This window comes from Tauraco erythrolophus, chromosome 6, assembly GCF_009769465.1.
Source record: "Tauraco erythrolophus isolate bTauEry1 chromosome 6, bTauEry1.pri, whole genome shotgun sequence".
NCBI lineage: Eukaryota > Metazoa > Chordata > Aves > Musophagiformes > Musophagidae > Tauraco > Tauraco erythrolophus.
This window is the reverse complement of record NC_141470.1, coordinates 7955720-7968143: the sequence shown is the minus strand read 5'-3', so window position 1 is coordinate 7968143 and position 12424 is coordinate 7955720. Positions and strand designations below refer to the sequence as shown.

Below are 12424 nucleotides of genomic sequence, written 5' to 3'. Positions count from 1 at the left end.
CACACATTAGCACCATCCTGGAGCACTTAAAGAACTAACCCCACTTATCTCCTCTGTTTATACCCTAAACCAACCCTTCTTTCTCTTCCTCTTATACCTCTGCTTGCTTTTGTAATTTCCTTCCTCCTTTGCATCTGATGTGATTACATAACCCTTGCCAGTTCTCATCTCCTCCACCTGAAGAGGTGAGCATTGGCACACCTGAGCCTTGACCCTTTTAAAGGCCCTTAACACCAAGACAATCATAGTGCTTTCACCTTATGCTTCTGGTGATAATGGAAAGGTATTTCCATGTAGCCAAACCCAAAGAAAACATTTTGTCTTTCATTTTTCCAGAACAGGGATTATGCTGCAGAACCAGTCAATGCGCTATGACTTCAGCGGAAATCTGTGGCAAAACTGAACACTGACCCTTGTTTGCAAATACCTCCCTAACACTTGTAACCACAAGAACAGCTTTGTTGTCAAGCAGATGCTGCTTCCTCTTTTTTTCAGCATTTCACAAACATTAAGGTTCCTACTATGTCTGGAAAACAGAAACAATGCTGCCGCAATGCTGGGGTTAGTTTCACTTGATTTCTCAACGACAATCTCATCCTGAGTTGTTTACATCACTCTGCCTTGGCCCTCAAGGTTACCTATTTGAGGAGGTTAACGCTGCCTTGTTGAAACCAGCTAATGAAATAAACCCTGCCAACAGTAATCTCTTCTGTAGTGCTGCCTGGGTACTGGCACTAGCAGGCTACCGAACAACTGTGTTCTTCTCAAAAATAAATTATCCTCCAAAACTAGTATTTTTCTCCTGAGTAGGAAAGCACTGCCATAATCCTGCAATTGCTCATAGTCCTGCAATAAGCCAGGTCAGCAAGATTTACATGGCAGCTTTTAACGTGGATCAAATTCTTATCAGAACACTGCAAGTTCGCTCATGCCCCTACATGTTGCGATGCCACTGAGATAGCTTCTCATGCAATCTCTCTCAGTTGCGTTTGTTTTCTAGTCTAATGAATGGTGAGCAGTTCGTACTTATGAGATAATAATGTACAAACAAGCTCTGTTTGTTTTTTCAGGTAAGACCTTGGTTGTTGACAGCCAATGGGAATTAATTTTAAAGGGAGGCTGAGAAGAAATGTGTTATGTGGTTGTCTTCAGGATGTTACTTCAGTGGTGTTGTCTGTAGTCAGCAGGACTGAGGCACTGGTCTTGAAGTCCAACTCGAGTGCTGTTAATATCGCCAGAAAGCTGGACTTTGATGTCTTTCTCTTACCTATGATGTGTGCATGTATCAGGCAATTCCATGGCAAACACTTGGGACTTGCTTCATAGCAGCATCTCCTGAGGCAACGGAGCAGTCGCCTTGTCCTGCTCTCTTGGGACTGCATTTTCCCTCTAGGAAAGCTACTGCAGCTCTCTCTGCCCTGTGTCAGTCAGACCTGCTGAGTGCGGCAGGGCTGCCTGCCTGCAGCAGCTTGCAAAACTGCGCCTTAGCAGCGAGAGTGAAACCAGTTCATTTGACCGCGGCCCCCGGGAGCCATCGCTCGTTACTGTCCAGTAGTGTCCAGGACGTTGTCTCTGCTTTCCAAGTAGTGAAGATGTCATGCCACTCTCCCTGCCCCACAGTGTTCGTAAGGAATGATTTTCAGTCAGAGCTGGTTTGAGATGGCGTAGCATTTGTGTCCCAGCGGGGCAAGCTCGCATGTTTCAATGACGAAATCACTCTCCTCTACCGTCACTTTAGTAACAATCAGTTGCCAGTCTAATCTCGAGGCACGAGGCTATCCTTTCCTTTCCCTTAAACACCTTTGAGCCTTTAATTACGAAGAAGTCAGGAACATTCTGTCCCAGCTAAAATGGATTCTGCAAGGGGACAGACTAGGCCACCACTGCAAGTGTTTGCAGGCACTTGTTTTCTCCGAGAGCATGATGGAATACAACGCATCCACCCACCGCTACCCTTGCCTTTGGAAACCATTGTTAAGTCTGAAAAGGTATCAGTGACACTTGAGCATTCAGAACAGTGTCCACAGAGCAGGAGCAGGGATCCCAACTCCTTCATAGATGAAACTCATTGAAATCAGCAGAACGGAGTGTTAAGCTCCATCCAGAGCACCAAACAAGTCTGCAACAGACTTCCAGGGACACCACTGCTCACGTACCATGCCATCAGATGACAACTGTTCTGTAAATACAGAAGAAAGCTTAAAACGCTTTGATTTTGCATTCCAAAGAAATATTCATCATGCAGAGGTTTTAGTAAGTTCTGGAAACTGTGAAATCTTGGAGCAGACCTGTCTGCTGACCTTGACAAGGAATACCTACTGGGTGGTTATGTAAAATACATGGACTCCCTGTGGCAGTGTCACAAATGCTGTGGTTTTAGTGGTTTCTCCAAGAGCTGCCCCAAAAAGTTTCTTCTCTGAACAGTTTCCCAAGTGAGCTGTCCTTTTTCTCAAAGCAGATTGAGCAACAGTTTTCATCAAAATGATGCACTTTCAGGAAGGAATGTAAAGGTGATAACAGGATACCGAGCACATGACCAGGTCCATAACTCAACGTTTAACAGGTCATAAGGAAAAGGTAGAGAAAAATAAGGGAAGAAAGAAGTTAGTCTAGATGTAGCTGTAGCCCACCCCTCACGGTAGCCAGCCGCCAACACCACAGGTTTCAGTCTCATCCCACAGGCCCAGCACAGCAAAACACATGGAATAGCTCAGTGCTACTGAAAAATTCCTTTGTGCATGGAAAAACCCTGCCAAGTGGCGTGACAGGGCAGCTCCTTCCTGTGAAAACACTGATGTTGCTCTCACAACGGCCAAGCAAGGCAGTATTGCCAGGTGGGTGGGGTTATCTCTCAGTAACACCACATCCGAGAAACACTCTTTTTTGGTGATCTGAAATGGAAGAAATCTAGTAAAGAAGGAAACGCAGGGTAGACCTCCAGCCCTTCCAGTGCCAAACCAAAGCAGAGTCTGACAGAGAACCAGAGCGAACACAAGCAGTTTTCATTGCTACCACAAACATGGCCGTGCTGGGACTTTAAGAGACCAAGTAGATGGAAGGTACTGGCATCGTTACTTCCTGGAACTCTTTCTTGCAGCAGGCACAGAAGGGCACCAAGGGTTAGTTGATTGAATCACAGCCATTTTGAGGTCCAAGGATCTAACTTTCAACTGCTCTCTCCCTTGGCTGCTGTCAGTGGGCGTTTTCTCTCAGTACACCACAGGGAGATAAAAGTTTTCCCTACTTGGATTTCGCCTCTCTCCTCTCAGAAGTACTTGCCATGCTTTGTCCAATGACTCATAACCAACACAGCTGTGCCAGCTAGTGTGTTGGTTTTTGGTTGGTTTTTTTCCTTCTTTTTTTCCCCCAAAACAGCTATGTTAGAAAAGCTTCATAATACAGACTGCTCCAGGACACTATCTGAGGAGGCTTGGCATAGGAAGATCATCACATGTGCAGCTTGTACTCTACTTATGTCGACAACCAAAGACAACTGTAGAAGTCAGGGTAAGTTGCCTGCCAGAACCATCTCCTAGCAGAAGACACTTCATAAAAGCAAAATTTACTGTCCTCCCAAGCTGATGCATTCTTCTGGGCACACCAGAGATCAGTTTCAGTTCTCAAAAAATATCATTCTCATAAAATAATAGTTTCTTTTTGTTCAGATCAAGATGATTCACGTCCCCATAGTCCAGCTGCCCCCAGAACAGCCATGCAGTATGAAGAGCATTCATCTCAGTGTTTCATGAAGAACAAGATGCAGCATTTTTTTGTTACAGATTCCATATTAAGCATGCAGATGTAACATGAAATCCAAGCATAGTCAAACACTTTATTGGTGTTATCCCTAGATCTTGGAAATCTGACACAGCAGTAAAATCAGTGCTTTTAGGTATTTACAAAAACTAATTAACTAGCTTCGAAATGATGTTTCTGCACTAATTCAGAACTGCTGTCCATGTTCCGGAACTGACTAAATAGATCTTTGAAGAATAAAGCCCTTTTATTGTTGAAGAGATGAGACTCTTTCCTGAGTAACTGGGATGGCAAAATAGCATGGAGGAGGTGAACTTAAGTTAACATCAGCTAGATTCAGCTTCCACGTACTGTTTAAGAAACAAAAGCGTCAAAACAAGCATCCCAGTTCACACCAGCTTAGCCATTTCCTAGGTACTTTAAGAGAGTCGAGTCCCATGGCTTGTCATAAAATTCACAGGCCTGTTTCAGACAGAGACAAAAATCAAAGCTTTGTCACAACTATTTTAAGAACTGTCTGAATCCAATAGTGCTTGTATGGTTGTAATAATAAACTCAAAAAAACCCACTTAAAACAAAGAATTTTAATATTTTTTCTATAACAAATAATTAATCAAATAGGCCAAATCCCATGTCATCATCAGATTCTTCAGATTCCTCCTTCTTCTCTTCTTTCTTCTCCTCAGCTGAAATAAAAAAAACAAACAAGCCAATGGTCAGTATTTACATTTTTTGCACCACACATTTTCAGCACATGCATTTTTGGGGTTCTCAGCTTCTGTATTACTGGTATTTCAGCCTCCATGGTTCATATCATTCCCTTTCAATAGCCCAATATAAATACCACGGGGACTCAACACTACTGTTGGTTCTAAGTCAGACCTGTCCTAAGGTGGAGAAAGAGCAAACGCTTCTGATTGCCCAAAGGAAAAGTAATCATTCCATTTACACTTCCATCGTGGAGTGGAAAAGCCTTCAAATTTGGACTCAAATGTTAAAATTTTAACAGAGCACAATGGAGTTGCCCTGTAAGGATGCCTCTCGCCCATACTCACCAGCAGCAGGGGCGGCAGCTGCAGCAGGCGCAGCAGAGCCCCCTCCAGCAGAGACTGCCACTGCTCCCCCAGCTGGCATGCTGGCAAGTTTTCCGTTTCCTGAGTAGGACAGAAGAGAACGGATTTAAATGCTCACCGCAGGCAGAGGCGTAAGGCAAAAAGGAGGAGAAATGAGAGTGCAGACAAAGCAGATACTGTGTCTCATGGACTGAACCTGTCTGTCACTATGAGCTGAAAGGAACATCAGAGGCTGCACCCATGATAAGAAAGTATAAACTATTCCGTGAAAAAACACTCAAGAGTTTAAAGGCTCATCCTGAGCCTTTAAAGGCTTATCCTGAGAACACACAAAGGCTTGTCCAGAGAACGCTGACAGCATATTACTAGTAGGTTTTCCTTGTACACAAAGTCCCCTATTTTTCCCAAAACTGTCATATAAAAACAGTGGCAAACACATCAAATTTTACACATACAGAAAACCTGTATGTTTTTTGAATACAGCATAATAGCACAGAAATTGATAATTTCAAAATACCTAAAAATTAAAATATAGGCAACACTGGCTTTCCCCTCTCCTCCTTTTTTTTAACAGTACAGAGAACCATGAGGGTATGACTGGATAACACCGAGAGAGAGAGGTGGGGGCAAAGATGCATTTACAGCAGAGTGCAGTATTTTAAACAAATTCTCCAGCACTCTATGAACACTAATCTCAAAGGAGATGCAATAGCAAACTTACTTCTGATTTATGCTGGTCTTTGGAAAGCCAACTAGTTCTCTGGCATCTGCCTTTCACATCCCAAGGCTCTCTTGGCATTCAGAGGTTGCGTACACAGTATGTTTGCCTGTATCCCAATTTCGGGAAATCAGTTTCTAAGTAATTCCCTGTTACTTCAAGCTCTAATAAACTAGCCAAGTAAACAAACACGTTTCATATGCGTGTCAGTATGTTCTGGGAAACAATTTATTTAAAGTATTACAGTGTGTTGTAAGCACACGCATAATGGCTCTTAGGTCTTCAGACCACAAGGACAGAAATGTCCAGCTACTGTTCATAACAGCACGGCCAGGCAAAGCCCTGGCAACCTTTAAGCAAATATAAGCCTAAAAGTTCCCTTGTGCCTACGCGCTTGCAAAAGAAAAAATAATTAATCAGACACTTTTGCACTACCTCAGCTCTGCTCTATTTTAGCCTTATGGACCAGTCAATTCAGGTTAAAAGTTTCAGCTTTGGTAAGAGCCAGCAGGTAAGACCACGAGCATCTACAGAGGTCAGCACTCAGACTCCTACCTCAGAGAAAAGGAAATGCCAGACTTTGGGAGCTCTAGAAGAGATGTGTACTGGAGAGCTTGTATTAATTGTGGTGGCTGTAACTGTACCCATGGTGAATCGACACTTGTTTACATTTAACAGTCCGTTCTCCCTGTTTTACATAAATGGTGCATACAAGTGGGTAAACGCAAAGAAAAAATCTCCCAGAGAACTAGGAGGACAGCTAATTCTTTCTCTGATCAACATGTACAGAAAACTATGTCACGAGCAGACTACCAGTAAGCTCATATGTGTCTAAGTTTTCCAGTTCAATGTGGTCCACAAGCGAAACCCAGCAGGTACTGGCACTGACCTGCAGGGAATTAGAATGGACCTGGATTTGGGCGATTTCAGCAGACATGCCGCATGGAAGCCCTCAATCACAAAGCTAAACTGATGAATAATCAGGGAGGTGGCAGCAATTCTACACTCCCAGACGAGCAGAGGCAATTACCTGTGACACTCAGAGACTGTACTTACCCTGGGCAATGACATCCTCAATGTTTTTTCCATTCAGCTCACTAATAACCTGCGTAAATTAAGTTTAGAACGTTAATAGTCTCAGAACAGCATGAGTAAAAGATACATTTAAACAAACACTGATTAATCATCGTGTGCAATGCCTCCATCCTGCTGCTCATACAGCCCCAACATTCCTTATTTCTCAGTGGAAAGAACAGGACATTGGAATGAAAGCCTCAGCTAAGTCTTTCATACTTTCCTGTGAAAGCTTTTTCATCAAATCTGTTACAATAAATTCATAAGGAATCCAAGGACCTCGCAGAAAGAAAGTTACACAGGTGTTGTGGAGCCAGTTAGGAAACCCCACTAATGGTTTGTTAGTCACTGAGGGACTGTTAACATATCTTGCTTAATACCCACTGGGAGGCTCTGAAGCACTGGGCCCTAGACCAGAAACCACAGGGTCCTGTTCCTAGTGTTACCAAGTGTTATAGCCAAGCTGCCTATTGTATCCTTGCACTGGAACAGAGAGTCCCAACTTCAATTTGATTACCCTTGGGATGAGGAAAGCAAACCACAAAATTGCTAAAGCAAGCAAGCACTTAAAAAAAAAAAGTCACGGACTTTACTGGTGAGTCCTTGCTACCAGGAGTCAGTGCTCAACACTTCAGTCACCAAAGCCAAAGGACTTCAACCAAGAGTTTTTCAACAGGCCCCTCCTGCTTACACGGAGCATGCGACCTGTGGAACACTGTGCCTGTGTGCCTGCTTCATACGGAAGGAAGGTGTTTTTACGACCTCATAGATTTACACTGGTGTGAGATATAACCAATGCAAATAGGAAAAGACTGATCAATCAAGGGGCTGGAAAATAAAATTTATGGGGAGCGGCTGAGGGAGTTGGAGCTGTTTAGCCTGGAGAAGAAGAGGCTGAGGGGAGACCTGATTACAGCCTACAAATACTTGAGAAAAGATGGTGGGGAGGTAGGGGAAGGGCTCTTTACATTAGTGTTGGGTGATAGAACAAGAGGAAATGGGTATAAGCTTAGTCAGGGGAGATCCAGGTTGGATATTAGGAAGTATTTCTTCTCTGAAAGGGTTGTCAGCCACTGGAATAGGCTGCCCAGGGAGGTGGTTGAGTCCCCATCCCTGGATGTGTTTAAGAATAGGGTGGATGATCTACTTAGCGATATGGTTTAATGGGGATTAGGGACGGTTGGACTCGATCTCTAAGGTCTTTTCCAACCTAGAAATCTATGAATCTATGAATCATGACTAAAACAAACTCCAGAGAAGCTTTCTGGATACTGGAGGATCAGAGAAAACAACTAATTTAAGAAGGTATTAAACACATAAATAAGCCAAAGCTGAAAGACCTGGCATGTAAACAGGCGCACCACGAGCTCAGCCCAACATCCCAAACCATAACAAGGATGCTGTTGACGCAGTCAGCCCACTGTTTGGTTTGGCCTATGGTAAAATAGTCTCCAGCTGGGAAAGTAAGTTGTTTTTTCCTTTGCTTCTCTGGAAACACTCCACACACAAGTATGGACGTGGTAGTAAGACCACGGTTTTGGTTATTTTTCCCATGGCCATTTATTTTCAAGTCCACAAGGCGGAAAATCTACTATATTCAAGAAACATTCTAATTAAGATACTCTCTTCTTAAAAAGCCTGTTTTTCAACACAACCATTTCAGCAGTAATTTCCAAAATCTTCCTACGTTGATATTGTTATTACTGAATACTTTTTATGTCCATGTTATAATTTGCCTATGTGTTTTGCGGAAGGAGCAAACGCTTCTCTACATTACACTAAATAAGGCCTTCAAAAGTGTTAGCTTTGAATCAACACCGACCAAAACCCAAATTTAAACATTAAGTGCAAACTACATGTTATGGCAGAACAGAACTTATTTTAGGTACATACTTATCTGTAGCCTCCATTTCATTGAAAGTTATTAGATTGAACAGTCAGAAGTCAGCAACAGCTGACAGAGATCTTTGTGGAGGACAGGCATTAAATTAAGAAAGCCAGACTTCTGCAAAAACGTTGTAAAAATAGTGCTGATTGGTTGAGTAGTGTTTCAGAAATCACACATGTAATGACCAGCAGACACCCAAACAAAATAAGACTAGATCAAGAGCAAGGCGACCAAAGAAAGGTCGAAGACAAGGAAACAGCTCCAATGTCAGAGGCTGACTGGGACACGACTGTTTGGAGCGAATAGCCAACGGCACCTTGTTCATGCGTTCATCGTCTGTCTCAATGCCGACGCTGTCGAGGATCTTTTTCAAGTCCTTCGACGTGGGAGACTCGTTGCCACCGAGGACCGCTAGAAGGTAAGCTGCGACGTAACGCATCCTGGGAAACGGGAGAATAGGATATTCACCGCCAATGATCCGGTTCTACGTTCGGGAGAAGCTCAGCTCCCCACCGGGGGGGCGGCAAACCTCACCCTGCCGCCCACAGCTGCTTCGCTCTACCTTCAGATGAAAACCCGTAACCCGCGAGGCTGCGCACCGGCCTCCCGCCAGCACGAGGCCGCGCACAAGCCGGCCCGTTAAACGGCGCCGCGGCTCCCGCGCTGCGCCGCGCCCGAAGGCAGGCCCGGGCCGCCGGCCGGGCCTGAGGCTGCGCGCACCGCACGCTCCCCTCGGCGGAGAGCGGCACCGCGGCCTCCCGGGCACCTCTCCGTCCCCCGGACGGCGCCCGCCTAAGCCCGTCCCGCCCCTCGGCGGGCCCAGGCCCAGGCCGCGAGAGCACATGGCCGCCATTTCCCCTCACCCGCCGTCTCGCCCGAGCCCCGCCGGCGGCCGCGGGCGGGAGCTGGTGCGCCGGGGGCGGCCATTCCCGCGGGAGAGGGGGGGAAGCGGCCGCCGCGCGCTTACTTGGCAGGAAGCGGGAGACAGGCCCGGAACGTGCGCTCGCCACGGCAGTCCGGCGGCGGAAAGGAAGGGGCGGCTCCGCGGCGACGCCTTCTTCCCGCCACCCCTCAACAACGTGCGCTGCCATTGGCTCGGGCCGGCGGGGAGCGGGCAGGCCAATGGGAAGCTGCAGGCCTTGCAGCTGCCGCGCGGCCGACAGCGCATGCGCGGAGCGGTGCCGTGGGGCGCGGCTGAGGCAGGTGCCGCCTCAGCGGTTAATTTTCAGTCGTCACGGTTTTTGCCTTTTTTCCCCTCGAACCGTGGCATTGGCGCGGGCCGGGTGACACCCGCCGCGGTGCCCTGCCCTGCCGGTGCGGCCTCCCGGGAAGCGCAGGCCGCTCCGCTGAGGAACGGCGGTTAGCAGCAGGGAGCGGGCGGCCTGTGCCGTTCGGGGGAGGCCAGGAGTTGGAAACCAGGGGCCAGGCCTCGCTGCGGGACTGTGGGAGCTACCTCCCGGGCTTGGTTCGCTTGATCCCTTCCCGGATTAGGAAAATGAGTAAAAGTGAAAGGTTAACATTGTGCCAAAATGCACGGGACCCAAATAAACAGAACTCCGGCGGCAGCAGGACTGTGAGGAGGCTCTGGCTATCTGCCTTGCTGCTCTGGAGGCCCCCCCGAAACCCCGTGTGGGTGAAAGCGCTCTCCATTTCTCTGCCAGAAAACAGCAGGCTCCCAGTTTGTCACAGAAGAAGTGCTTCAGAGAGGCAGTCAGCGGTTAGTGTTTTCTCCTTGTGGGAAAAGAAATTTCCCTCAAGGCGCTGTGCAGCTGGTCTCTTGATACAGCTGGTTCCTGGATCACAGATCACTTGATCTCTTGTTCCTTGATAGAGCCGGTTCCTTGATCGGCGCTGTGCAGCCGATCTCTTGATACAGCTGTGCAGCCCGTGTACAGCTTTGGGCAAGTGGCGCTTCTCCTAGGGCGTTAACGCAGCACCACTGCCACGTCACAGCATCGGGGCACCAGCTGGAAACTCACCGCTACAGAAAACCCCGGCTTTGCCCCTCCGAGCAAAACGCAGAGCAGCACAAACGCTGTGGGGCCTCGCCAGGATGCAGTGTTAGGTGGAATGGCATCCCTCCCTGCCAGACAGCTAGCTGGAGGCAGGCACCCTCCCAGAGCACGCGGGGCAGCGAAGGCCCAGCCGTGGCAGAGCCCCGTGGTTCTGGGCGGACCGACAGCTGGCTCTGCAGAATCAAGCACCGTGCCCTGCTGGGCTTGCAGCCCCAGCTCCGGCTACGTTTCTCTCCCTGAATTTGCAGTGAAGGAGCACAGCACCAAGAGGTGCCCGTGCCTCCTGCTCCCTGCAGGCTGACCTTATGTGTGAGCCCAGGGGAGCGCACCGGGACTGGCCGGGGTGCCGAGGCCGTGGCGGTGTTAGGAAAACCTCACTTGGTGACATTTTCGTGCTAGCGGGACGCCTGGCCCCGGTTTCCCAGAGCCGCCTGCTTCTTGTCCCGCTGCATCTGGCACCTCCTCCGGCTCGTCCCGCCCCGGCAGTGCCGTTCGCCGCAAACTTTTCAGGAAGTCCTGTAGCTGAGCCGAGCCAAACTGAGCACGGCGGAGCTTTTGGGACTCGGGTTTTGCTGCCGGGGACCGGGTGCGGAGGGGTGAGACAAGCGTGGCCGTGCTCAGCGGGGCACGGTGCGTGTGGCCTGGCTGCTGGGCTGTAGGTCCTGCGGGGGGAGCCCCCGGGGGCTGAGCCTTGGCTCAGGGGCCCTGTGGGATGTGGGGTAATGGGGGCCTGGGGCTGCCGGCGCTGGCGGCAGGGCAGGTGAGGACAGCCTGGGGCGAGCGTGCGTGTGTGCCTGTGCACAGGGTGCCTGCCCGTGTCCTGTACCCACGCCTGAGGCTGCATTTGTGGTCTCCGAGCCTCCCCAGCCTTTCCAGTTCAGAGCTGCCTCTGGTTCCTTCACCATCAATAGCTTTACAAAGCTATAGCAGATGGTCTTTTCGCTTACATGTATTTGTAAAAGGGCTGTGTATGTGTTGTGTGCAGCCTTTTTGTAAGAAACACATTTTTACTAAAGCAGTAGTTTTCATTTAGCTTTCTTCCTGTCCTTATGTGTCCATAACGTTTCTGCTCTTTTGGGTGTGATGCCTCCCCGCAGACTGTGCCTTGGGGACGTCAGTGCTGCCATGTCTCACAGGTTACTGGTAAAAAGCACTGCTCCTCTGGGTGTTGCAGGGGCATTAGCTTGCTTCTGCTGTCCTTGTGTGTTAAAGCCATTACAACTTTTTGTAGTTCTGCATCACTCACTCAAAAGAAACTTCTATTCCCCTACTCGATCCATGGCGGGGTTTAAAAAGAACTCCTGATATTCACACCATAAGCTAGTTTAATTGCCAAGCTCAGGAGGAGTTGCAAAAGATGAAGGAAGTGGAAAGAGCAGGAAACAGGAGGACTTGGAAGTATGCGACTACTGATATGAAAACAAGCACGGTGCTTTGCACTACCAGTGTGCTGTGATGACGGTGGCTGACTTTGAAAGTCCCGGGTGGATGAAGGCTTCTTCACACTAAGAAGGCAGAGGAATAATTAATTTGTTCAAATTTCATACCTCTGCTCCTTTGGGTTTAAATACTTGTTAGCATGCACTGTGTGATATCTACTTTTCCCCTTTCTCTTTAGCCGTGGAGGGTACTGTGAGGGAAGGAAACAAGGACTAGTTGGTAACTAGCCGGCCGTGGCTTCGTGCCTGGTTTGCTGCGTTAGAGCATCCCTGCGGAGGCAACTCTGCAAGAGCCCTGGTCCCACTGCGCAGTCCAGTGCTCCTGTGCCATGGGCGTGCCTTTTCTAACCCCCTCTCTGGCCCTGCCACGTTTGCTCTGCTGCCCTTTGACTGTTTTCATCTACACTCGCTTTTATCCTGTTGGCACTCGGTGTCACCAACGGGTTCGATGAGGTCACGTT

General features: G+C 48.3%; 1 protein-coding gene and 1 non-coding gene across 3 annotated transcripts in view; both read right to left on the bottom strand.

Annotated features, from left to right (window-relative positions):
• Positions 1-4325: 4325 nt before the first annotated feature.
• RPLP2 (ribosomal protein lateral stalk subunit P2) overlaps positions 4326-12424 on the bottom strand; it is a 161243-nt gene continuing 153144 nt past the window's right edge. Inside the window, exons 1-5 of one of the 2 annotated variants that reach the window (XM_086613833.1) lie at positions 9477-9550; positions 8826-8949; positions 6604-6652; positions 4812-4910; positions 4326-4442 (exon numbers count right to left, since the gene is read on the bottom strand). In XM_086613833.1, the coding sequence (XP_086469959.1) occupies positions 4366-4442; positions 4812-4910; positions 6604-6652; positions 8826-8948 (348 nt within the window). In that variant the 5' untranslated portion in view covers position 8949; positions 9477-9550 and the 3' untranslated portion in view covers positions 4326-4365. Of the gene's footprint in view, positions 4443-4811; positions 4911-6603; positions 6653-8825; positions 8950-9476; positions 9551-12424 lie in introns of those variants that run through there. The other variant, XM_086613834.1, reaches the window with a different exon arrangement.
• LOC147528502 (small nucleolar RNA SNORA52) lies at positions 6327-6459 on the bottom strand. The gene has a single exon (XR_015222238.1). It is a non-coding gene; the product is annotated as a small nucleolar RNA SNORA52 (small nucleolar RNA).